The following is a 27,408-nucleotide window of genomic DNA, read 5'->3' as shown; positions in this document are numbered from 1 at the left end:
ATTGTTTAGATTCCAGGTAATTCTAGGTCCACTATCCCTATACTGGGTGTTTTGGAGGTCTGTTATTAAACTTGCAATTTTTTAGATTAATAATAGATTCCTAAATAAAATCTCAAGATTTGAGAAATGACATCTAATGTGATCACGGAAAACTGATTTGGTTTATCTCTCTTCTCTTTCTCCCTGCCGCTCCTCCAGCCTGAAGTTCTGGATCAAATACAGAATTTGAGGGAGCTATGGATGGATAACAATGCATTGCAAGTGCTGCCTGGGGTACGTAAGCTTTGCCATGAATGTGCTCTGACTTGATGCAGGTTGGTTATGTTTTAATCATTAGCCCATATCTCCATTGTCAGTGCTTGGGAAGCAAATTAACACTTTTCAGGTCTTTAGTCACCAAGTGCTTCTCATGAACTTGTTTTTAATGTTCCATGTCTTTTGTGAGTTGCAAAAAGAGAAAAGCTAAGTTTCCCTTGGTGTCCCTCATTCTCCTCACTGGATTTTAAAAGCTGCTAAGTTCATAGTTGAGTTTTTAATACACATTGTTTTACAAAAGCAACCTTATTCTCACAGGTAACTGTACAGATGTCTTTCCTCTTGCTGTTAGAGCTCTTCCACAAAGTGAATGGCTTTCCCTGTTTGCTTCTTATCCAATAGAACCCACTTATACCTTCAGGCTTTCTTTCTGTGAAGGGATGGTTCCATCATGGAGCAGGTTCGCCTGCTGGCTTCTGCAGGTAGACTGCTGGTGAAGTTTCCATCTCCCGAGAGAATGACTTCCAATAGCAGCCTTGCTGTTCCTGGCAATGCACTGGGAAGAGTGTGTGCTCACACATGCAACAGACCAGTCCCTTACTACCTGCCTTTCCTGGCCACCTCAACACACATGTCACTGGACTAAGGATCCAGGCAGGTGGAGAGAATCATTTTTCAGCCAAAACAGAGGTTTTAATATGTCCTCAAAGCAAATTTTACTCTTTTTTAGAATTTTCTTTAAATTATTTTAAAGTTAATGTGCACACAACATTTGTTCTCTGTGAACAAACATGAGGCCATAGAAAAGCAGATGTCTTGAAAAAGATTAGGAAAAAAAAAACATTTTTTTTTTTAATTTTGAAAGGGCTACATCCATAGCACCACAGACACAAACCAGGAAGTCTGTGCTTACTGATTCATACAAACTGTTTGCTAATATGATCAGAAACTGAGCCAGTGTCAGAGTCACAGAGATCTTACAGTCAATTCCCTCAACTACATTGTTTGGGAGACTCACATAATAGTGATTCCAGAAATGAAAATGTATGAATTTAAGTGGTAAGTTATTTTTACTTATTTATTTTGGGTTTTTTTGAGACAAAGGCTTCTCTGTGTAGCCCTGGCTGTTCTGGAACTAGCTCTGAAGACCAGGCTAGCCTCGAACTCAGAGAACCACCTGCCTCTGCCTCCCAAGTGCTGAGATGAAAGGTGTGCACTTCCATGCCCGGCTTATAGCAGTTTTTAATAGTCTATTGTTCTAATATTTTATTGCTAGCTGTTGCTGTTTACTTGATAACTTTTATCATAGGTAAATAGAGAAAGAGAGAGCCACAGTCTGTATAGGACTTTGTCACAAGCACAGTTTCAGACTTCCACAGGATTTCTTAGAACTTATCCCTTTGAATGAAAAAGAGGCCAGTGTATGTACAGTCCTGCAGAATGCATATAAAATACCTAATTCCTGAGGAGATATAGAAAAGTCAGAATGTTACCTAGATGCAAGTTTACACCAGCTTTTTGATATTCATTTAATCAAAGCCACTTACTTTGCATATACTGTTCGAGGCACTGCCTAGCTGGCTTATCAAAATTCACTCTGGATCCTCAAAGAAACCCTATGAGTATGTTCTATGCAGCCCAGGGTCACAGAGCCAGTAAGTCCTGGGGCTGTAAGTCAAAGCAGATGCTCTTGTACAGCAATGTCTGACCTCACAATGTTGTGTGTCAATGCATTCTCTGAAATCTGTAGAAGGTACGGGAGAGAATTGGAGTCAATGCACTTTCTACAGTGGTTACATTTGCAGAATCTGAAGGTGTAAATGAGTAAGTGGTGAGACAAAAAATCTTGTCCAACCTGTCTCTTTCGAAATTTTTGCATCTAAATCCACTAGCTCAGCTGTGGTCCATGGCTAATTTTATTTAGTATGCCTTAATTTGGCACTTTGTTATGCCCTGTGTGTGAATACCCCACTCCTCCCAGCTTAAGTGACCCAGCCTGCTATCCAGTTCTACGTGACCTTGGTTACCTGCTCATTTCCAGTGCAGTCCGCAGTCCTATCTATCAGTCAGTCTCAAAGATGAGTAACCCTTAGTATTTACTCTGAAAAGGTATGGGAAAAAAAGCAAATCCACTGTTTCCCTTGCTCTTGCATTCTAACACATTAAGTTAATATACTTTTAGAAGCCTAGACTCTTATATTTTTACTCATTTTTTATAATTCAGAGAGGCAAATAAAATAACCAAGTATTTTGTCTTCTACAAAGCTCCATCTTACAACTCCCAATCTAAAGTTCATACACCAAATTCTGACCAAGTAGTGCATGAATTTATGTTGTTTCTGAATATTCTGACATCTTCCTCATCTTGTGATTTCTACGTCTGTCACTCACCTATGGATCCGTGTGCACCTAGAGTGGTGCTGGGCAAGTTGACCTTCCCAAGGACTGAAGACCTTTGCTGCAGTGTAGGGTGCCTGTAGAAGGTTTGAAAGACTCAATAATAAACACCCAAGTGTTGTTTGTCTTCCACAGAATGTTTTGAAACTGCACGGAAGATGCCGGTCAGTGCAGGAGATAGCAAGGCAGCATTGAGAGCAGCTTCAAGAATGAAAGAGCCTTCTCCTGATTAAAGGATAGAGGAGGGAACAATGCAAAAGCACACAGAGTCCTTTACTCCTAGAAAAGAAAGGATACCATGACTCATACTTCCTTGGGGTGGGACATGAATAGCAAAGTGGCAGTTTTGTATAAAGTGATGTTCTTCTGAGCTGGGGAAATGCCACCTAATGCCTTCTTTTCCCCCGTTCTGGAGGGCCAGCTCCTCTAATGTTTGCTTCTACACAGTTTCACAGGGACCTAAAGATGCAGGATGAAGCTCTGAGTTAATGAGGGGTGTGGGAGACAGGAAGATCTTTAGTCCAATCCAAGCAGATTCAATTTCAGTTCCAGCCTTTATTCTCAGAGCAACCTGGGAATGGCATACAGGAAGCATGTGCTAATGTGTCCTCAGGAATGCAGAACTTTCTGTTTGGCAGCTTCTGGAAACACTGCATGTAGCTCCTCTGGCCTCTTCAGATCCCCTCTTCTGAATTTGACCCCATCATTCAAGGTCAAAACCCCATTCTGGATAATGTTCCTTCAATGATCCACAAATGCAGGACACAAAGACCCAGCCCCTCAGCCCCTGCTCAGACACCTGTGGGGTTGGGAAGCTCAGCTTCAGAATTTTTGGGAAGCTTTGCTGGGGACCTCCTCACAGGGCAGGGAAGGAAGGACATCTGTCAGGTCAGCTTCCTTCCTTCCCTGCCCCTCCTGTCCTCTGTCCTTGATTCCAAGAGGACTCTGTGCTGAACTTGTCATTGTCTTTGCTTCCTAGGGAACTTCATTCACAATCTTAAGCTCCAAGCATGAGTGCCTGCTAGAGGCAGCTGTGAAGAGCGGATCTGAGGTGGGCTGGAGAGTCTGCTTTCCCAACAGGCCAGGGAGAGAGGAAAGTGGGACACTGTAGCTGGTGTGCATGGCAAACTGGGTCACAAGAATACAGAATATTAAATAAAATATATATCAAACTATCGCAAACAATAATAGGTCCAGCCTATATTGTGTGCTCCCAGGATCCGTGGAAGAGTCTAACAACCAGCTGAGGATTCTAATCTGAGGGATGTTCAATGAATCTAAGCACACTGAGTTCTTTAGCCAATTCACTTTATTCTTCTCAGTCAATTCTATCTACACAGTTTCTTTTCTGTTCTCATACTCAGCTCTTCTTAGTCCCTCCTGCTCTCAGTCCCTTCTGCTGTTCTTTCATCATTCTACCTTGTTCTTTCCATCTCCGTCTTCATCTTTGTTCTCAGTCAATTCTTTTCTTGCTATTCTCTCATATCTATCTAGGTCTTTTCTATCTTTTTTTCCTTCTTTTTTTCCCAAGCATAAGATAAGATAAGAGTCACACTTGTCAAAGACTTAGTCAGCTTAATTGGTGATTGACAACAGCTGTAGGTAGTAAAAAGGTCTGGCTATCTCCTAAAGGGATAGCTACAAAGGTTACAAGGAGAGAAATTAAACCAATGAGAGATTTAAGGAAAACGCAAAGAATATGTGTACTATTTTATATAATTAATAATATCCAGATATGATTAATCAGTTAACAGCATTTTTCTGTTAATCACCTGAATCTCAGGACCTGTATAAAATTAGTCTATTGAGCCTAAAATTTTGCATTAAGAACTGGTGTAGAAATAAATACAAAGTGTTCATTGTTCTTTGAATCAGAGTGGGGAGGTGCTAGTGGAGGAAGCTTAGGGCAACATAGATGCTATTGATCTCTTGAAGGACTGAGATATACCAAGATATACCAAGGCACCTGTGCTATCACTTCTGGTTCACTATAATTCTTCTGAAGAGTTTTGATTTAACAAAGCCAGGCACCTGCAATTCAGCTCTGTGAAAGTTCTATGAAGACTCTTTGTCTGACCAGTATTTACCTTGTCAGTGACTAAGGATGGAGAGTAAGACCTCTAAGTGTCTGCAATCCACATGGAACAGTAGATCTAGTATGAAGCATATTTTAGTGTGTTTCTATTCTTAAAAATTGTACAGTTAAGTAAGAAACCATCTTCTAGATTATCCACAATTATGTGTGCCCATAAGATTGAGATACAATCATGAGATTACATGTACACATAACATGGAAATGCATAGTAAATGGGGAGAATCATAGCTGTTATTGCACAAGAAGTTTACAACAAGAGACAGCAGGTTCATTCAAAAGGCAGTAATTCCATAACATCTTGCATGATGGTTTCCTCTTACAGAACCCTTAGTTCTGATAGGTTGACCTTCTGAACACTAGTTGTCACTGTTGTATACTCTCATGGACTTTTGCTACCAGTGACTCTCAATATAAAACCTTTAGCTCAGTGCCAAGTGTTTGTCTATTAATTAATTGTACTGGTTTATTTAGACTCTCTCAAATAAGTAAGACAAATGGTAAGGTGTTCCTAGGTGGATCAAATGAGTGAAGTGCTGACCAACCAAAGTATGAGGTACTTGTCTGCAACATCCTGAAACAAAGCAAGACGAAGGCTTTTACCTAGCTGTTTTCTGTTGTCCACCTACAAGTTTAGTGACCACTGGTAGGAGCTGACCCTCCCACCCTATGCAGTCAGTCAGAAACCCTTGATTTGACTACACATCTTCCTTGAGCCCATCTCTCTTCCTCCTTGAGTACACTGCCTTAGGTACCTGGCTATTACACAGACAAAAGACTCTGTCCAGTAGTCAGTAGTCCCTTAGTGTCTAGAAGATTCTTCCAAGATCCTGCAACCACAGGACAAGATCCACAGATGCTGAAGTGTCTTATGAGAAGTGGTTTAATGCTTGCCTATAACCATTTGGACTTTCCAAATCTCTTAAAGCTTTCTATATTATGGATAACAGCCACTATAATGCAAATGCTAACTTGAGTTCCTCCACCACACACAGCAGCTTTGCATATTTTTGATGCTTGATTGTTGTGGATGCCTCAAGCCTACAGTTCAGCACCTCTAGTGGACTTCATTGATTCTAATCATGAATCTGCCATTTTGAAAGTTCCAACGTGACAGTTTTTTTCTGAGCACAGATCTGATCAAGTCATTCCCTGTCTTACAAACCTTTTAATAGTTCCTTTGCCTGCAAGTTAGAGTTTTTATGCCTTCACAACAAGTGGTTCCTTTTTACAGCAGTCCTCTTCCTGAAAACATGAGCTCAGCAGACTTCAGTCACTCTAAGTTATTAAATCTCTCAACATGTCATACTTTTTCAAGCTTCTCTGTGAATGTGAGAGCTATTCTCTCTTGCAGGTTCCCTCTTTTGCTTTCTTTGTGTGCTAGTATGAGTGTATATATACATGTGCTACACACATGTAGAGTCCTGAGATCAATATTAGGTGCCCTCCTTAATCAGTCTCAATCTTATCTTTTGAGACAACATCTCAAAAGCATACCTGGAGCTCACTGATTCAGCTGGGCTGGCTCTCTGTCTAATGAGCTTGTCTCTGCCTCCCTAGTCCTAGGACTGCAAGCATATACCACCATGCCAGGCTTTCTGCATGGGTGCCAGGGATTGAACTGGGGTCCTCAGGCTTCTGCAGCAGGCACTTGACTTACTGAACCATCTTGATTCCTTTGGGTTTCCTCTTTCTTGACAAATGACAACTGCTGGACAGTCTTGGTCCTTCCCTCTTTCTTCTGTAGTATTTCCCACATGAATTTTCATGCACATAGCAATAGTATTTTTATTGTTTCTTTGGATGTTGCCTTCACTAATGTAAACTCCCTAAAGATAAAAAACTCATTTTGACTATCATAGTGTTGAGCAGCTATGATCACAGCCCTAGGAAGGAGGAAGAAGAAATGTTCTGAGCTGAAGACATGCCTGCACTTCACAATAATTTGTTTCAAATTTTTAAAATGTCTTGTCTTCATCCAGGCAAGTTTCTTCCCAGATACATCTGCCTGGTTCATGATGTTGTCTTAATACACAGCACAGATAGTAGCATATAACAGAGAGTCTCAGAAAGGGCTGGTGAATGAGCAGAATGCTGAACCTCTAATGCAGGGGTCTCTGTAACCACCATGGCCAACAGAGCAATGATCTTGGAGAGGCAAGAAAGAAGTTTGGTTCAGCATAACTAAGTAGCCAATGTTGGTTCGAACTTCAGTTCAAATGAACTGAGTGGTTCATTTTAGGCATATTTAAATACAGCACAACTTGGTGAAAACTTTCCTGGTTAACTCAATTCTATACACACAATAAAGAATACATAAATCTCTTTAAGGAACAAGGTAAGCTAGATAAAGATCAGACATGATTATATCAAAACTCTTTGTAGAGTACATGTGACACCTTCCATAATGATGGGTTCTGTAGATTAACTGAATAAAACGAGCTTATGATAAAGGTCTGGGAATGACTTCAGGGTGGATGACAGGTAATGTATTCCTCTCTTTGAAGGAACAACCTGTATGTTTAACTTTCAGGTTCCCCTAGTCCTTATCTGTGAGTACAAAGACCTCTTTGCCTCCCACATTCTAATTAGCAGAATCAATCCCAAATTATAATTTTAAATCTTTCTGAGACATCTAAACCTTAAAGATACTATGCAATGTTCAGTTCTCCATTGGAAAATTTCAGATCTGTTGTGTTCTGACTGCTGCATTGACTCAGAATTTATCTATAACCACTGCAGATATAATTCATAAGCATTTACAAATCAGTGGATTTTTTTAGCAGATTCACAATGTTCTATAAACATCATCACAACCTAACTTTAGAACATTTCCATCACCCTTAAAAGCAATCCTAAATCTCTGGCAATCTTCTCTACTTCCTGTCTACAAATTTACCCATTCTGGACATTGCATATGAGCGTAATCCTACATGTGTGGTCTTTTGTGACTTGCACCTTTCAAAGTTCAGCTATTTTGTAACATATTTCAACATTTCATTCACTGCCAGATAATATCCATTATGCAGGCAGGCCACTTTTGCTTACCCATGCAGTCACTGAGGCAGGTTTAGGCTGCTGCCACTTGACTGCTGTGAATAATGCATCTGTGACCATTTGTGTGCATTTGTGTTTTTAATTGTGCAGAATAGGCCTAGGGGTGTATAGGTCATGTAGGGATTCTGTGTTTTGAAATGGATGCACCAGTGTGCTTTCCAGTCAGTGTACATTTGATCAATGCTTCCATATCCTCCTTACTGTCATGGTGGCTTTAAAATTAATTCACAACATCACGGTTTTTACAGCTTCAAGTGCCTTGTGAAATATCCCCAACTAACCCTGAGTTTATGCACTGTCTTCAAGTCTATAGGGAAGTTAAAGATGTTGGTATACCTGGATATGTCAAAAAACAGGATAGAAACGGTTGACATGGATATTTCTGGATGTGAAGCCCTTGAGGACCTCTTACTATCATCCAATATGTTGCAACAGCTGCCTGACTCAATAGGTGAGGATGTAACATTTTGTCATGAGTAATTATGTCAAGTGTGCAGTTTCTTTTTTGGCAGTATAACTTGTTTATGCATGTAGGTAATATACTACTAGCCTGACATTAATGAATTAGCAAATTCACCATGCAAGATCATTGTATACTATGAATAGCTTAAAATGAACTGTTAACTTTAACATCAAATCCAACTCTCCAGTGAAATGTTCCTATTAAATAGATGTATCTTAAAACTGTCAAATCTCCTAAATTTCAGTGTTGTCATGAAAAGTAAGTGTTTAGATTTAGAGTTATTTAGATTTAGAGTTATTTGGTAATGGTGGATGCATTGTAACATTGATATAACAGGTAAAAAACATAAAAATGTGTATGTGTAAAATAGATTCTTAGTTCCATTATTTTTTTAAAAGACATATTGTCCTTAATATGTTATAAGATGCTTACCAGAAAAAAAAGATTGTGAGTAGGTATAGCATGTACCAGATCTTTTTATTTATATAAATTATAGATAAAGTTATAAAAAGACTGAACAGTGAGTAGTCCTTTTATATTTTTCCTGTTTATGAGATATCTTGGCTAGAAGAAAAATCATGAGTTCACTTAACTTTGAAATGGGGATTTCAACCTGTTTGGAATAGATGTGTCATGTATTCAGCAACTTGCTAATGCTCCTAAGAACTGTCACAGACCAAGTAGCCCAGTTGATGGAGAACACTGGTTTCAACAAAATCACACAAGCTTTTCTCATAAATTTGCTGACTTTTTATTTACATAAGCACACATATCAAACAGTGTTTCTCCAACCACCAGGCAAAACTGAAAGCTTCACTAGGCCTCTCACATTTCCCAGCTGCATCTCAGAGAACATACTGGCCTCTGATCTGAACATTAGTCATCATAAATGAAACTTATGAGCAGATGAGTGTGGGAAGAACTTGTATGTGTGTTGCAACATTGAGGAGGCTTGTTATCTACAAAGAGCCTCATCTGATCAGGACAACAGAGTGGTAGTATGCGACTCTACATGTTCAGCACCACCCCCATACAACTGAAAATGCATAGGCAAAATGCCTTGATTCAGAGAACATAGTTTTGCCCATAGCTGCCTTCTCAGTGCTGAGACTGTGTCTGGCCTAGGCTGTGCCATCCTTAGTAAAGGACATTTACTCATGCTAAGAATGGCTATTTACTTGACAAATAAAGAACTCCACAAGTATGCAGGAAAATGGAGTTAAATAAGCATGCTAAAAATGAAAATGCATCCACTTCAATAGAAATAAAATTTAAAACTTGTAAAGTACCAGAGGGAGGGAAATAGAAAAAAATCCATACAGAAGATAAAAAAAAGAAGTTAAAGTAATCATAGAATATAAAACAATGAAATTATGTGTCATAAATCACAGAAAAATAACAAATATAGTTAAATAAGCCTGTTTTATTTAAAAGAACCAATTATTTCCAAAGACAAGGCATTCTTGATTTGGCAGAATTATTTGTTAATTTATCTTTCTTTAAAAAGCAGCTCACAGCTGGGCTGTGGTGGCAAATGCCTTTAATCCCAGAACTCAGGAGGCAGAGTCAGGAGGATCTCTGTGAGTTCGAGGCCAGCCTGGGCTACAGAGTGAGTTCCAGGACGCAGAGTTAGACTCCACTTGGAGTAAGGCATCCTGTTAGAGTGATACAGAACACAGCACTGAGCATGTAGCAGCATAAGAAGAAAGACAAAAGAGGTTTCTTGTTGCTCTAACACCTTCCTTCAGGACCTAAGAACTCTCCTAGGAAGAAAGTGACTTGGGGACACTAGTTACTCACTGAACTGTCCTTTATGTCTCACTGAAACTTCAGGGGAAATTATATCTGACTATGTGCCCAGGGCCTGGTTATAGACACAGACAGTCCTTCCTCAGGGCCTTCCCCTGTTGGCCAACAAACATAAGAGTTTTGTTCTGGGCCCCAGAAAAACCGCAGACACTAACTGGATGAGAAATGGCACCTCATCTTTCTTATTGGAATGTGGATTATCTATTGGGTCACCAGGAATTTTAAAAATAAGAGAAGAATTTCCATATTAATAAAATAAAATACAACTAAAACAAAATTTCTACTCTGTCACACCAGTCCTGCAGCTGAGAGTCGGTTGACAGAGAGGCAGACTAAGCAACCACTCTGTGCTTGGTCCCTCCCTGCACTGTTTCCAAGAAAAGTGAAAGGCCTCTCTTCCTCTTTCAGGTGGTTTTAATAAAAAGCTTCTTTGGACAGCAAGGAAAAATCACTAGAGGAGGATGCATAATGTTTTACTTTTCAAACTATGGTCACTTAGTAATTGGGGCAGAGGCTCCACAGTCAAGTTACCTGAGTTCGAGTTGCTTGCCTGCTGTGTGACCTTCTACAAGTCACATAATGTCTCTGTGCTCCAATTGTTCATCAGTGTGAGGGAGTAGCATTACCTCTAGGTCATGTTGAGGGGCTCACTAGTTAATCCAAGGTGCCAAGTGTTCAGTCAGTGGCAGCTCCTACGAGAACTAAGACTTGGGAGACAGAGACATTTGCTTTCATAGAACTATTACAATGAGTATAAATGCCAGACAAACATTGTCAACTTCAATAAAAAGCTATTTTAATGCTTGGAGCATTCATATTAACCATGTATCTATACAAGAATATCTACCATGGCAATTACAGTCCTCCTCATCCTTCAGTGCCAGGGGTGTATAAAAAGATAGCGAATGTGGAGAGGGAAACACAAGGGAAGGAGAGGACGACAGGAGCCTGCATAAAGCTGGTTCTCAGCCCACAATCAGAGACCTACTGAGGCTCTAAGCCAGTCTAGACTAGATCCTTGGGTAATGTGTGAGCAGTAAAGTGGTCTGGTCTTGGTAAGCTCCTGTGAATCCACGGACTCAGGCTAAGCAGAAAGGTCTGCTTGCTTCTGCTGTAAAGACTCATGTGAGAGCCACACCTCTAGTCTGCTCAGAAACCACTTGCCTGAGTCCAAACCTACCTCATTTTCCTTAACATTGCTTCATACCAGAGGCCTCAGGTCTTCTGGAAATGCTCGTGGTAACCTGGTGTCTGCTCAGCCATCTGTCATCCAAGCCTCAGCTTCTTGTGACCCAGCACAGTGGTGAAGAGACTCAACCCTCCCACAGTTCCACTGGTGGGCTAGAGCATAGCAATGTAATGGAGGCTTCAAGCTACAAAACATTCTAATGTAACTCATGGCCCACTCATAACATAAACAAGCTCTGGTGTCCTTTTACATCCCAGAGCTGATGTTTCAAAACATACACTAGGGAAGCTAAAATGGTTCCGATACCTTTTGAACAGAGATGATTGGTGCAAAAGATGACCACTATAATGAATATGCACCAAAGGAATGTCCTGTTTCCCACATGTTATTGTTTTCAAGCTGAAGAATTATGCTCCCATGTTGCAGGTATTTTGTTGCAGCAGTCTGACAGCAGGGTTAGTTCTCTTTACCTGCTTCTGAAGAAAACATAACTATACTGAAATCCTAAGTCAACCACAGCTTTACTTCAGACTTCATGTGACTTCCTCTGGCTTTTAAAAAATTATGAGAATACTAAAATAGTTGGGCATGACTTGACACCATATCCACCAGGTGTGAATGTTAAAGGATGCTCCACACTCAAGTGGGTGTGGACAGGGACACACACATACACACATACACACACACACACACACACACACACACACACACACACACACACACACACACACATAAATTTCAGAGGATCACGTTTTCATATAACTATATCAAAAAGTCCTAGAAAAATTTTAAGGAAAATGGTTTAGTTTTCCTTAACTTGACATCCCCAAATGACATTTGATTATGAAATTAATATTTTCCTGACAAATCTTCTGCAGGACACAGTAATCTACAGCATATATACATAGTTCCCATATAAACAAATGCTAACCTTCGTACTGATATTTTGTCCTTGGGTTTGGCTATTGAAGCCACACTGATTTACAAGCTGTTTGATGGTTGGGTAAGAGGATCTATTATGCCCAAGGCAGCTGTTCTCCCATTACTGTGTAGTGATTGCACATTAAGGTAATGGAAGGAGGTCAAGCCATAAAAAGTGTGGAGGGCATAGGTCAGACAGTGAAAAATAAGTGGTTGTGGGGTGTGGAGAAGGCTCAGTGGTTAAAGCACTTGCTAGGCAAGTGAGAACTAGACTTTAGATCCCAAACACCCAGATAAACGATAGCCTATCTGTAATCCAGCCTCAGAAGGTGAAGGCAGGGTCCTAGAGCAAGCCTGCAAGGCAGATAAGTAAAATCAGCCAGCTCTCAGTAAGACAGAAGTAGCTTGCCTCAGCAAAGGAAGAGTGTGTAAGAGCAATCCTAGAAGCTCCAGATGCCAACCTGGGGACTCCACATGCATCCATCTGTCCACACACATTCAAGCACATATACACAAAAGCACATACACATTTAAAAGATAGTTTTAACATTAATCCCTGGCCAGCTCAATGTGCGGTATTACAAATAGAACTGTTTTTGTGTCTAACACTGATCAAGTCCACCATTTCTGAAATCTCAGCACACGACCCATGTGTGGTCATTTTCCACAACTGTAATCATAAATGTTTTGTTGTAGGACTTCCCTTCCCCCTTATTGACTGTTACTCTCTTGTTGTTTTAAACTGTTTCCAGTCTGTATCATAAGAAATGAGTTACCTGTGCTTGGGAATTAATTCAACATTAAATCTCAGCCGACTCAAAATGTTTCTACTGGTCCATTTGCTGGAAAACAGGAAGATGTGGGTGCATCTCTTGATAAGTGTGTGGACCCCAAGTTTGTTTACTTAACTGCTCTGATGCTATTTACTCCCATTGACATTTGAATTTTTACAACAACTCAAAACTAGTCTGTGTCTGTTTGTGTGTTATGTATGCAGAACGTAGCCAGCTGAAACAACATAGATTCAACATGAGTGAGCCCTATGATTTCTTCCAATGACATTTCCTGCTCTGGTATATTAATAAAACTTCTTCTCTGTTTCAGGACTGCTGAAAAAGCTAACAACTCTAAAAGTAGATGACAATCAACTCACTATGCTACCCAATACAATCGGAAAGTAAGTTCCCACACTAGTCTATTGACCTATGTGTGACCAGAAATTAAAGGTTATGCTGTATTTTCTATCAAAACATTGCTGCAAATTCTTCCTTTGAACTGCATTTCATTCATTTTACATTGTAAAAACTTTACATCTAAACACTGAGTCCACTGAAGCTATAAAACATAATAAGAAATAGTCAATCAACCATGAACCTTTCTCAAGCAAAGTGATTACAAGACCTGCAATTACACTGTTAATGGTATTTTTCAGAGAGTATCAATCTGATATAGTTTACTGAGTAGCAACTATAAATTAACTTAAATATTTCTCATAAAAAGGGAATCAAGTTTTTAAGTCTTTGTGAGATATATATATATGTATGTATATTTGTATATTGAAATTACACTCTGATAATTTTGTACATATAGAAGCTTGACTTTTTTTAGACAACAAAGAGAAAAGCAAAGCCACCATTAAAAAAAACTGGAAGATAAAATCCCAACATTGCCTTAAAAGGATAAAACATGCTGCACAATTTTTACTAATTGATTAGAACTTAAACAACATTTAGTTTACAATTCCTTGTGGACTGTTAATGTTCTATGTTTCAATGAAGTGACTTTGTTGACGATGTATGAAATGAGGTGTCAGAACAAGCCATCTTCAGGCTGAAATCAGCCTTCCTGTAAGGCCATTCCATCAGATTCCAGCTGCCTTGTCCCATTATGAAAGAGTATACAAGTCCGTTCTCTTGGCAGAGTTCAGTATACACAAGGAGAAAAAGATTCAGATTTTAAACATAGCTGAGTTTATTACAGTTAAGGCTAACTGCCTGTTAAACTCTTCGATTTGACATAGGGTGTAGCCTCAGAGCCACCACTGCAGGCTAGATGGTGAACTTGTCCCTGCCTTCTCCTCTCACCCCATCTGTCCACTGCCAAGTGGAAAAACATCCACTGGTCTGAGAAGTTCCACTTCTAAAGAGTAGAACAATTCAACAAATTTAAATTTCCATTTCTATTTTGGAGAACAGTACAAGTGTCAACCATTAACATTGTAATATCCAGACTGTCCAGTATGTTTCTGTCCTCAGTTACTTCCATTTTCTCCAACAGAGAAAACGTAGTTCTTTGGGATTGCACAAAAGCAATTTTGTTGTTGTTGTTGTTGTTATTATTATTTGTTATTATTATTATCAAAATCCTCTTCCCAATTATCTTCTCAGGCACTAATCTTTCTCACTGGGTCAAACTCAGGGGAACTGAATTCAAATTCATTAATCTCTAAAAGGCTGTGATTGGTATTTTTGCCTCTTAGTTTATATTTCCTATACAAACTAATGTCTTGATTCTTTGAAGACAAAATTAAGAGGTTGGATGAGCCAAACATGGGCACAGGAGAGCTGCTTTCTCAGCAGGGAAAAACACTTGGCTTTGGTCTCCCTGAGAAGCAAAGCTCCTGTCCATGGGTGTGGTTTTCAGCCTCTATTGGCCTCTTGTCCCCTTTGGTGACAAACCGAGTTCTGAAGTCTAGTTTAATCCCAGACGTACCCTGGACTAGTTCCTGTCCTGAGCTAGCAGTCCACATCCTGAGTGCAGGATTTGTTTCATGCTGGTAGGTGCAGGACTGCTTAACCTATACCTCTCTGCTTCCTTCCCAGAAGACAAGTAGTATTGCACAAACTACACCAGAGTCTGCCTTTGAGCTTAGTCATAATCAGCATTTATTCAAGTCCCTTGACTTACAAATGTGGAAAAACATAAACTGGTCAAATAGTAACTCAATGCAAACCCATGATCACCAGTCAGCTATCAGCTTCTAGTCATTTGGTAGGTAGTAAATAGAGCAACACAAATACCAACAAGGTAGAGCCCTTGAGTCTTCATGGTGAAACTGCTGATTATTATGAAATGCTCAGATGCCACAAAAGCAAAAGAAACACTTGTTTTGGGTGAAAGAAGCAATACCTAAGAGTTGGACGGGGCAGGTGCCTCCTTAAAGGAAACCTGGTACTTGACTATAGCCAACATTGTCCTTGATCACAATGAACTGTATAGACATGGGGATCCACTCTCAGGCTATTGTAACTAGTTGGACAGTCATTTTTAGGCCCCATTTAGGTATCACCTTGCATGGAACTCACAAGACAATGGCCAGCAGCAAAATGAACCATGAAGTAGTCTAATCCATGGACAAAGGGAATTCAAGGTGGCCATCATAGAGAAATATTTTCTGAAGAGTACCTGAGGTAAAGGTTCACAGCTAATTAGGAAAGCTGAGTACCTAGAAGGCCACAGGCTCAGCCTTCTCCTGTACATCTCCGGGGCCACCTCCAGGCTTTCCTGGCACGTTGCACTCTCCCTGATGCACACCCCAGGAACCGAGAGAAACACCATCATCCACCACTACCCATTATAGTCCTAGACTCTCTGGTGTCAGAGCAGGTAGTGTGTTCAGTATCCACTTGTGTTGCCAGCATCCCACCGATTATAAGAAAATCAACTTAAAGGAGGAAGTTTGTTTTGGTTCATGGTATCAGTGGGTTCAGTGCATGGTCATTTGACTCTGTTGCTCTGCTCCTGGGATACATGAGAACACCATGACTAAGAGAAAAGCAAAGTTGCTTAACTCACAGTAGCTCATTAGCAGAATGAGAGGGAAGGAGTGGGGACAGACATACTCTTAAATATGCCACAGGTGGACCCACCTTTTAAAGCTTCTACCACCTCAGTAGCCCATTAGGCTATGGATCCATCCATGTATAAATCAATTTACAGTGTTAGAACCCTCATGATCCAGCTGCTTCCCAGAGCTCTGCCACTAATACACTGCACAAGAGACACAGCCTCCAACACTTAGAGAAACACTTCACATCCAAACGTAATGCCAACTTCATGCCTCCCTAGAATGCAATCCTGTAGGCCTTGCCCCACAACTTCCTGAAAATCTAGTCAGTTAGTGGTGGCTGGTGGAGGGAGAGACAGTATCTTCAGTGGTGTAGCTTCTAACAAGTTGTCCACACCTCTGCAATGACTGCTCATCCACGCTTCTGTAGGCATCGCTAATTAAACTCCCGTGGTTCACAAAGAGAAAAAGAGAGAGAAAGAATGAAAAAGTTCAGGCTTTGTTGCTACACAGATTTTTGTGTCAATTACTGAAGAAACTACCAGCTACGGTTATGAAATTAAGAACTCTCTTGATAAAATACATAAACACAGTTTGCGCTGGCCTGGTTATTATGCCTGACACACATCAGTTCCATCACGCATCTATGGTGTTTCCAGGCTTCCCTTTTTCCAGATTTTCCAATGAGATAAACTTTGTCCTGACTCCTTGGTCCTGTCTCACTTGTTACCTGGAATATCTCTTCTACTAAGACTGACTACTTGCATCTTTTAAGTCCATGCTTTTAAACTGCAATAAGTGTCACAGGCACCTGGGAATCTTGTTTAATAGACAAGCTCTGGTCTAATAGGAATAATACCTGAGAACTTGGAATTCCACACCATTCTCAGATGTCCAAGTGATATCACAACTTCTGATTCACAGACAGCCCTGAGTATCAGGGCTCTAGATCTGAGTTAAAGCACCACCCTCATGTGATTCTTTTATGCTCCCTATCAAAATGCCCACCAGAAAATGTTCTCTCTCCCTGTGTTTGCCTTCATGGAAGTGCTTCCAAGCCTGTCTCTTTACATCCCACTTCACACAGGTTATAACTGCTTATTTTATAGATTATCTAACTTTTTAATTCCAACTCATAAATTATATAACAAATCTCAATTAAAGTAGTTTTTAATCCCATCTCTAAAATTGTATAAAACTTTTAAAAAATATGGCACATAATTTGCTCTTGGTAAACTGTTTCTCTGGAGTTCTCTATAGGTCTATACTTATTGTTAAGAGGTTGAGAGTATCCAGCTGAAAGGGTGGGTAATGGATGTGTCTTTCTATTTAGAACTCTAATGTTCCAACTTTTTGCTAATTGCCTTGACTCAAAATTAAAATACAAAGTGAAAAATGGGAAAATTATGCAAGTGAAATGGGTACCAGGTTATTAGATACTTAATTTTCTTTTTGCTAAAATTGGCAACTCTCTTAAAAGTGTGAAAGATACTTTTGAAAGACAAATTGGATCACTTAATTCAAAAGTTGATAGCTGGCTTACAGGGGTAAAGGTCAAAAATTCTATCACAGTAACTCATTTTTCTGAGATTTTTAGTGTTATTATGTTTTGTTGATTTCTTTGTTTCCTCTTCTTCAGGAAAGAAATAAGGAAAGTGTTAGTAGATTGGACTAACTCTTCTAAAAACTAACTTGAAAATCAGTAGTGAATATAAAGGAAATAAAACAACGTTTCATTTAGGTTTTTGGTTTTAGTTTTGTTGGGGGTGTTTGTTTTATTTGGTTTGGTTCAGGAAAATGTGCTTACTTTGCATGTAAGTGTAATTAAGGGCTGGAGAAATGGTCCAGTCAGTAAAGTGACTGCCACCCACGCCACCCAAGCAGGAAGACCTGTCCTCATCATCCACAAGAAAAATGCTCTGTTTTCACTTGGGAATGGAGTGATGATGTATCTCTTCAACTGCATGGAACAATAGCCCCACTAATGTGGCTGAAACAACAGACATGCATTTTAATGGTTCTAGAGTTAGTACCCAGAAAGGCAGCCTTCATCAGTGTTCTTCTCTAGGCCTGCTAGCAGCTGCCATGCTATTATGGTCATGTGACTTCTCCTTTACACAAGAGAGGAAGTGTGAAGATGCTCTCTCATCAGTCTTATGGCTGTATCCAGTTCCATAACCTCCCAAAAGTTCCATGTCTCAATTCCAGGACCTTCCCTGGGTGGGACAGGACATCAGCATATGAGTTTTGGAATAAAATAACTATTCAGTCTATAACAAGCACATTTGAAACCTTTAAAATGTACTGTTAATAAATGAGATATATAGTATTTCCAGGCTTTTGTGTATACATATATGTATGTGTGTGAAAGTTTGTGAGGGGGTATATGTTTATATGTGCACCTACATGTGGAAGCCACAAGATGACCTCAGGTGTTGTACTTAGGCACCCTGTCTATCATCCGTCTGTTTACTTTTTTGTTTAACACATAGTCTTTCTTTGGCATGGAGTTTACTGAATAGAATGAACTGGCTGGCTAAAAAACCCTAGGATCCTTCTGTCTTATGTCTCTACTGCTGGGATTCTAGCCACCACACTCAGCTCTTTCATATGAGTGTTGGAGAGCTGTAGCTAGAGTTTTCCTTTCTGGCCCACAGTCAGGACAAATCTCTGTCACCCGCCAGTCCCACAGCTGCTCAGACCCAACCAAGTAAACACACAGAGACTTATATTGCTTACAAACTGTATGGTCATGGCAGGCCTCTTGCTAACTGTTCTTACATCTTAAATTAATCCATTTCTATAAATCTATACCTTGCCACGTGATTCGTGGCTTACCGGTATCTTCACATGCTGCTTGTCATGGCAGTGACTGGCAGTGTCTCCCTCTGCCTTCCTGTTCTTTCTTTTCTCCTCTCTGTTAGTCCCGCCTATACTTCCTGCCTAGCCACTGGCCAGTCAGTGTTTTATTTATTGACCAATCAGAGCAACACATCTGATATATAGAACATCCCACAGCAGAGGTTCACATTCAGGTCCTCATATTTGAGCAGGAAGCACTTTACCCACTAATCCATCTCCTCAGTTATCCAGGCTTTTATAGAGTCCTCAGTAATAAACCATTCAGAGTCATGGAGCAACCAAGAGTTATTTGATTTCAAAGACATGAGTTCTATCGCTGTGTGAACATCATAGAGGCACTTCCTCCCACAAGTGAAACAGTGAACTTTAGAAGAAGTTGAAAGAATATCCTCCAAAAAACTGATAAAAAAAAAATGTAGCCTGGTAAACACTTCACACAGTAGGCTGTTTACTGTCCTTCTCAAAGGTGTCTGCTGCACAGCCTTGCATGTGTTGACGTCTGTGTGACTAGCAGCACAACTGGTCTGCTTACACCATCACCACCACACACCAAGTGCAGAGCCACACTATACGTTAGGGTGTCACCAAGCAACTAGGGTTCTGCTTTGTTTTGTTGTTTATTTGCTTTGTTGTTTCACTTGTTTTGTGTGCTAAGGACCAGTCACATGGCTTCACACGTGCCAGGCAAGAGCTCTGCAATGGAGCCACTCTCCCATGTTTGCAGTAAAAATCCTTCAGACCCATTATCATCTTTCAGAACAACTGTCTTAAATGCCATTTGCCACTCACTGAAAGATGGCTACACAGTGCACTGCTGTATTTGATTACGGGTCAAAAACATTAGAGAAATTTGAAACACACAAATTAAACGTATTGCTCCAATGATAGATGCCCTCACATTCATTCGTTCACAATGATGAGGAAAAACACAAAAGTAATCATATGGAATTCACTGGTGATTTTATAATGCATAAAATTTGAAGTACAAAGGCTGTCACAATACCTATATGGAACCATTCTTCCCCACAGCCCCCACCAGGCCATCATCCGACAGCTGTTGTTTGTGGGCTGTGGCTAAACTGAAATTGCTCTTACTCCCACATGCATGAAATATTTCTGTAGTTTTGACTGGTCAGACAATGCTTTAGTATCTTCATTTGGAGCATGTAGAATTTAAAATAAAACCTGTCAATAAGCAGAGCTATTTTCTCCATTCTCCACTAAAGAGTGGTTCAAGGCAGAACTTTGCATTTTGATGATAATTTTCTCATGCAATCTAAAATAATTTTTCACAGTCTTCCTTTTCAATGGATCCAATTTGCTTCCTAGAGAGCAAAGAAAATGAAAACTTGTAGCTGCTCTGGGTGGGTGAGAAAGTTGGGTGGAATGGAAGTGTGTTGTTTCTATAATGATGGGAAGTTCTAGGATCTGGCCAGCACTACTAAAAGACACAGCTTCCTCCTCAGTCTGATGAAACCCAACTTAGATGGAGATTGAAAACTGAAAGTGAGTAGGCTTCTTCCATTCATGATACAAAAATAATCTGACTGAAGTCTGTAAATGTCTTGTCATTATTTAGTAGTAGCCCCACAGGTTAGCTAAGATTAATGGAAACATAAAAGATGTGATTGAAGACTTAATCCCCAGCCCAAATTAAATCAATTTATTTATATTATCTGAAATAAGAATAATGAAAATTGTGCCGGGCGGTGGTGGCGCACGCCTTTAATCCCAGCACTCGGGAGGCAGAGCCAGGCGGATCTCTGTGAGTTCGAGGCCAGCCTGGGCTACCAAGTGAGCTCCAGGAAAGGCGCAAAGCTACGCAGAGAAACCCTGTCTCGAAAAACCAAAAAAAAAAAAAAAAAAAAAAAAAAAAAAGAATAATGAAAATCAAGTTTCTCTCATATGTAGAATTGGTATTTAAAAAAGAAAAAGGGGAAAGTAGAAGAGGGACTATCTGAGAAAGGGAGGTGGCCATCAGAAAAGGTAGGAATAGCAAAGAAGGGTGAGTGTAACTAACGTATGTTTTACATATGTATATATAAGCATATCATAACCATCAACCCATTATTGTATATAAATAATGTACGCTAAGAGAAACACATTTAAAAGACTAAATTAACTCAGTGCCCCTCTTGTCCACAGAAGGGTTTATTGGGTTTTACTTCCTTCCTGTGTACTTAGACCTTACAGACATGGCTAAGTACTACTGCCGCCCCTGCTACCCAGTTATAAAGCTGACAATGGATCAACTGAGGAACTCAGCTAGATACTCCCTCTGATGGTCGTGAGTGCAGGCTCCAGCTCAACTCCCTGCAGCTTGGTCTCTACCCTGGACTAAGCCAACACATTTACACAAAGTCTGAGCCTTTTATACCTGCAGTAGCTGTTTAACAATTCCCTCTCTCTCTCTCCCTCCCTCCCTCCCTCCCTCCCTTCCTCTCTCCCTCTCTCCCTCTTTCTCTCCCTCTCTCTCCTTCTCTCTCTCTCTCCTTCTCTCTCTCCTGCTCTCTCTCCCACCCTCAGTCACTCACTCCCTCTCCCTCCCTCCCTCTATCCAAAATATCTTCAGATATACAAAATTCTACAGAGATATACCTAGTTCCTGTGCCTCCCACAAACTACTAATCAATTGCTGATAATTTATGGACTTCATTTCACGACATAACCAAGTTTAACTAAGTCAATTTCCCTTAACAATATCTTCATGTTCAGAAGGAGATTGCTGAGGCGTTGATTCCTCAGGATGCTGTCTACCTCCTGCTATGTAGTCTTAATGGAGTCTGACCTCTACACCAGGGGTTAATGTACACTTAACCCTTATTGAACTTGTATAGATTGGGTGTTGCCCATTTTACAGCTGAGGGGGGTTATAGTACATAAAGTTCACTCAGCTTTCAAGGGCCACATTACTTCTGTTACGAGTTAAAGATTAAGATGAATTAAGATGAAGCCCAAAGCCATTTGTTTCTGTTTACTAGTAACTGCATTCATTGTAGCTTCATGAGGCATAAATACTGTTCAAGGAGATTATAGATTATCTATGTGACATGTTCATATTCCTTCCTTCACTCATTCTGTGACTAAAGACCAGGAATACAGGATTATCTTTCCAGACAGGAATCTTCTGAAGACCAAACTAAACTAGAGAAAAGCAGAGTACATCTTCAGAAATGGAGTGGAGGCCTCTCCTGCTGTTCCTGTCACTGATGCTGACAGAGCTGGGACCCATGCATGACTCCAGCTGCTATTGGCATGCCTGTCACGTGTGTTTTACATCTTGCTCTTGACATATTTGCAAGAGCTTTATTTTGTACCTTCCTGGCCCCACAGTGCTTGTGTCTCCCAGGAGCTGGTTACAGATGCAGTGTGGTCCCATCCCTAATTACAGCATCAGAATCAGCATCTTAGCAGGTTGGCCTAGGGATACACATAATACTGAAATTTAGGAAGCACTAGTGAAAAATACCTTAAGCTTCTGTTGTTTTCACTTTTAACCTGTGAAGTTATAAGCTTCTATATAAATACTATTTTGCCTGTTCTTTTCTTTTTCTTTTTTATTTCTTCTTCTCCCATGTATTACACCCTGACTAGTTTTTCCTCCTCCCTCTCCTCTCAATCTATTCCCTCACCTCCCTTCTACCCCAAAACCACTCTTCCTCTGTTGCCCTTCAGAAAACAGCAGGCTTCCCAGGCATATCAACCAAACATGGTATATCAAGTTACAATAAGACTAGGCACATCCGTCATATTAAGACTGGACAAGGCAACCCAGTAGGAGGAAAAGGGACCCAAAAGCAGGCAGAAGAGTCACAGACAGCCCCACTTCTATGTAGCATGAATCTTAAAAGTTCTTATTAATGAAAATAAAACCTAAGGCCAGTTATTTTGGTGAACACTGGAAGATCAGAGAAGCAGAACAAGCCACAGCTACCTCACCTCACCAGTTCCTCAGCTGATCCTGTTTCCTCAGACTGGAAGCCTCTGTGTCCTCATCCAAAAGGGTCTCAGCTGAACTGCTGCTCAAAAGCCTAAAAGCTTAACCAGCCAAATGCTTCTAGTTTCTGGTCTTCACACCTTATATACCTTTCTGCTTTCTGCCATCACTCCCTGGGATTAAAGGCTCACTTCTTGGGATTAAAGGTGTGAGTCACCATGCCTGGCTGTATCCTTGAACACACAGAGATCCAGATGGATTTCTGCCTCTGGAATGCTAGGATTAAAGGCATGTGCTACCACTGCCTAACCTCTATGTTTAATATTGTGGCTGTTCTGTCTCTGACCCCAGATAAGTTTATTAGCGTGCACAATATTTTGGGGAACACAATACCACCACATTTCCCCTTTTTTGTCTAAAATTTTAAAAACGCTTATAACTAATACAAGAAAAACTATATCCAATAAGTATATACAATATATACAGCTAAGAAATACATTAACGATGTCTAGTCCATTAACATTTGACAAATTCAGATAAAAACTCCATTATAAATACTAACAATGTCCAGTCCAGTAACATTTGATAAACTCAGACAAAAAAATTTTTGTTACTTATCCTATATAAAACAAGTAGTCCTTTTAAAAAGTAGATTCAAAAATTGACCTTTTATCTTATCATATTCATATTCTCTTTTTTCTTTTCATAAAAGTTTCAATAATCTTCCCCTTTTTCTTTTTAGTGTAGATTCAATGATCTACCCATTTATCCTATTATTTCTTTATCTTTTTTCTCAGAGTAGATTTGATGATCTACCTCATATCTATATTCTCTTTTTTCTTTTTCTTTCTTTTTATTCAAACAAAAACTCTGAGTCTAATCTTCTTGTTCAGCTTTTTTCCTTGTTCAGCTTTTTTCCTGACCATTAACAATTAACAACTTGTAACCAACCATTGTAAACAATGACAATATCCAAAACTCATTAAACAAACAAAAACTACCCACCCCACTTCCTGGGAATGTGGGCATCATTTTCTTAAAATTACTTCCTGCTTTCTGGGGGTGAAGATATCTTTAGGGGATCCTGAAAAGAAAATTTTTGGGTTAATTGTCAAGTCCTGTATCATTTGTCCAGTCGCTGCATAATGAGAAAGTACAGGGCTTGTTTCAAGTCCTTGTTCAAGTAGTCTGTCAGGCTGGATCATCTCAGCTAGCCATCTCAAAATTGTCTTAAGCAGTTTGTAGTCCAAAGTCAATCTTTCTGTGGTGTTAATCAGCTTAATGGCTTTACCATAGTCCATGTGGAATCATCTTTGTGGGATCCTGTCATCTTCTTGAAGATTTCAAAGTCACTGTTAGGCGTGGTCATGGTTCCCTGCAGACATTTTTTTTTGTGTGTGTGCCTCCTTTGTGGTTTGGAGCAATCACAATCTGATAAATGTCTGTTTCTTGGGACCATGAATGTTCTTCCCTAAAAGAGAAAATCTTCACCATAATTTCTCCACACCATTTGTCTTGCCAAACTTTTCCAAACTGACCTTTGCCAATGTTTTCTTGTAACACGATGGTCCTGGCAATTCTTCTCTGAACAAGCAGCTGTAAACCCTTTGTCCCAGGTAGCAGCATCACCGCAGTCACCAACACGATGAGAAAAAGCCAGCAACTTGGAGCAGTAGCCACGGCCTCCATGGTCCCACCGCCACCATTTGTGGCTGAGCCGAAGCTTCTCCTTAGCAAGCCTCCTAGGCCGCCCTCAAACTCTGGATCCTCCTGCCTCTGCTTCCTTCAGTAAATCCAACCAGTGTGCTTCACCACAACTGGCTGAGGGTAACTCAGGTCTGAGCAGGGCCCCCAAAGATCACAGGCAAGCAGCTTTTTCGTGAATTCATACCACGAACATTGGACGCCAGATGTAGCTATAGTTTTCCAGGCCTGCCTGGCCCACGGTCAGGACAAATCTCTCTCACCCGCCAGTCCCGCAGCCACTTAGACCCAACCAAGTAAACACACAGAGACTTATAATGCTTCAAACTGTATGGCCACAGCAGGTTTCTTGCTATCTAGTTCTTATATCTTAAATTAACCCATTTCTATTAATCTATAAGTTGTTACATGGCTAGTGCCTTACCGGTACCTTACATCTCGCTTTTCATGGCGGCAGCTGGCAACAACTCTCTGCCTCAGCCTTCCACTTCCCAGAATTCTCTTCTCTGCTTGTCCCGCCTATACTTCCTGCCTGGCTACTGGCCAATCAGCATTTTATTTATACAGAGTGATATCCACAACACTTCTACAGTTAGGAGTCCCACAGAAACACCAAGATACACAACCGTAATATATATGGAGAGGACTGAGGTCAGACTCCTACTGACTCCCTGGTTGTTGGTCCAATCTCTGTGAGCCCCCATGTTCCCTTCTTAGTTGACTCTGTGGGCCATTTCCTCATGGTGTCCTTGACCCCTCTGTTTTCTACATTCCTTCCTACCCATCTTCTGCAGGATTCCCTGAGCTCCACCTAATGTTTGGCTGTGGGTCTCTGCATCTGCTCCCACCATTTGCTGGATGAAGCTTCTCTGATGACAATTATGCTGAGCTTCATAGTCTACAAGTATAGCAGAGTATCAATAGGAATCATTTCTTTCTTTCTTTTTTTTTTTTTAAGCTGATCATGTTTGGGTTCTATTTGAGGTATCTAGGCTCTCCAGACTCTGGTTCCTGGACATCCAGGCAGTGTTAGGCTTGGGCTCCCTCTTTTGGTATGAGTCTCAAGTTGAAACCGTCATTGGTTGGCCACTCCCACAAGTTCTGCAAGCACCTTTACTCCAGCTTATCTTGAAGGGAGGACAAATTGTAGGTTTTGTAGCTGGGGTGGTGTCCCAGTCCCTCCACTGGAAGCCTTGCCTGGTTACAGAAGATGGCCAGTTCAGGTTCTATATCCTCCATTACTAAGACTATTAGCTAGGGTCACCCTCATAGGTGCTGGGAATTTCCATTGTCCTAGATTTCTACCTTGCCCCCAAAATGCCCCTCACTTCCAGTTATCTCTCTTAGTACACTCTCACTCCATGCCCCCCAACCTGATCCCTCCTGTTCCCATGCCCACCTGCCCCCAGTCAACCCATGGAATCTATTCTATTTCTCCTTCCCAGAGAGATCTATATGTCCCTTTTTACTCAGCCTGTCTGGGTCTGTGAATTGTAGCATGAGATTATCCTTTACTTTACAGCTAATTTCTGCTTATAAGTGAGTAGATACCATGTTTGGCTTTCTGGGTCTGGGTCACCTCACTCAGGATAATTTTTTTTCTAGTTCCATCCATTTGCCTGCAAATTTAATGGTATCATTTTTAACAGCTGAGTAATACTTCATTGTGTAAATTGGAGTGTAAACACATTTTCTTTATCTATTCTTCAGTTGAGGGACATATAGATTGTTTCCAAATTCGGGCTATTATAAAGAAAGCTCCTATGAACATAGTTGAACAAGTGTCCTTATGGTAGGATGGAGTATCCTTTGTATATATGCCCAAGAGTGGAATAGCTGGGACTTGAGGTAGACTGACTCCCAATTTTCTGAGGAACTACCATATTGATTTTCACAGTGACTGTACACACCAACAGTAGAGGATTGTTCCCCTTGCCCACATCCTCTCCAGCATAAGCTGTCATGTATGTTTTTGATCTTAGTCCTTCTGACAGGTATAAGATGGAATCTCAGAGTCAGTTTTATTTGTATTTCCCTGATGGCTAAGGATAATAATGGACATTTCTTTAAGTGTTTCTCAGCCATTTGAGATTCCTCTGTTGTGAATTCTCTATTTAGATCTGTACTCCATTTTTAACTGGATTATTTCATTTGTTGATGTCTAGTTTCTTGAATTTTTTATATATTTTGGAGATCAGCCCTCTGTCAGATGTGGGGTTGGTGAAGATCTTTTCCCATTCTGTAGGCTGATGTTTTGGCCTATTGATGGTGTACTTTACCTTACAGAAACTTTACAATTTCTTGAGGAACCATTTATTAATTGTTGATCTTAGTGCCTGCACTGTTGGTATTCTGTTCAGGAAGTTGTCTCCTGTATCAATGTGTTCAAGACTAATTCCCACTTTCTCTTCTCTTCTATTATGTTCAGTGTATCTGGATTTATGTTGAGGCCTTTGATCCACTTAGACTTGAGTTTTGTGCAGGGTGATAGACCTATTTGCATTCTTCTACATGCTGATATCTAGTTATGCCAGCACCATTTGTTGAAGATGTTTTTTTTTCCATTGTATAATTTTGGCTTCTTTGTCAAAAATCAGGTGTCCATAAGTGTGTGGATTTATGTGTGGGTCTTTGATTCCATTCCATTTGTCCACCTGTCCATTTTAGTGCCAAAACCATATGGTTTTTATTACCATTGCTCTGTAGTAGAGCTTGAAATCAGGGATGGTGATTCCTCCAGAAGTTCTTTTATTTATAAGATTGTTTTAGCTATCCTGGGTTTTTAGTTTCTCCATATGAAGTTGAGTATTGTTCTTCCAAGGTTTGTAAAGAATTATGTTGGAATTTTAATGGGGATTTCACTGAATCTGTAGATTGCTTTTGGTAAGATGGCCATTTTTACTTTGTCAATGCTACTGGTCTATGAGCTTGGAAG

The 27,408-nt window shown here is 40.3% G+C and overlaps 1 protein-coding gene across 4 annotated transcripts in view; it reads left to right on the top strand.

Annotated features, from left to right (window-relative positions):
- Lrrc7 (leucine rich repeat containing 7) overlaps positions 1-27,408 on the top strand; it is a 475,963-nt gene that overhangs the window by 344,561 nt on the left and 103,994 nt on the right. For all 4 annotated transcript variants that reach the window (XM_015993791.3, XM_015993794.3, XM_015993790.3 and 1 more), the window contains 3 exons: positions 199-273; positions 8,108-8,252; positions 13,288-13,360. In XM_015993791.3, coding sequence (XP_015849277.1) covers positions 199-273; positions 8,108-8,252; positions 13,288-13,360 — 293 coding nt within the window. The remainder of the gene's footprint in view (positions 1-198; positions 274-8,107; positions 8,253-13,287; positions 13,361-27,408) is intronic.

This window comes from Peromyscus maniculatus, chromosome 6 (assembly GCF_049852395.1).
Source record: "Peromyscus maniculatus bairdii isolate BWxNUB_F1_BW_parent chromosome 6, HU_Pman_BW_mat_3.1, whole genome shotgun sequence".
Taxonomy (NCBI): Eukaryota; Metazoa; Chordata; class Mammalia; order Rodentia; family Cricetidae; genus Peromyscus; species Peromyscus maniculatus.
This window is presented reverse-complemented; position numbering and strand designations above follow the sequence as displayed.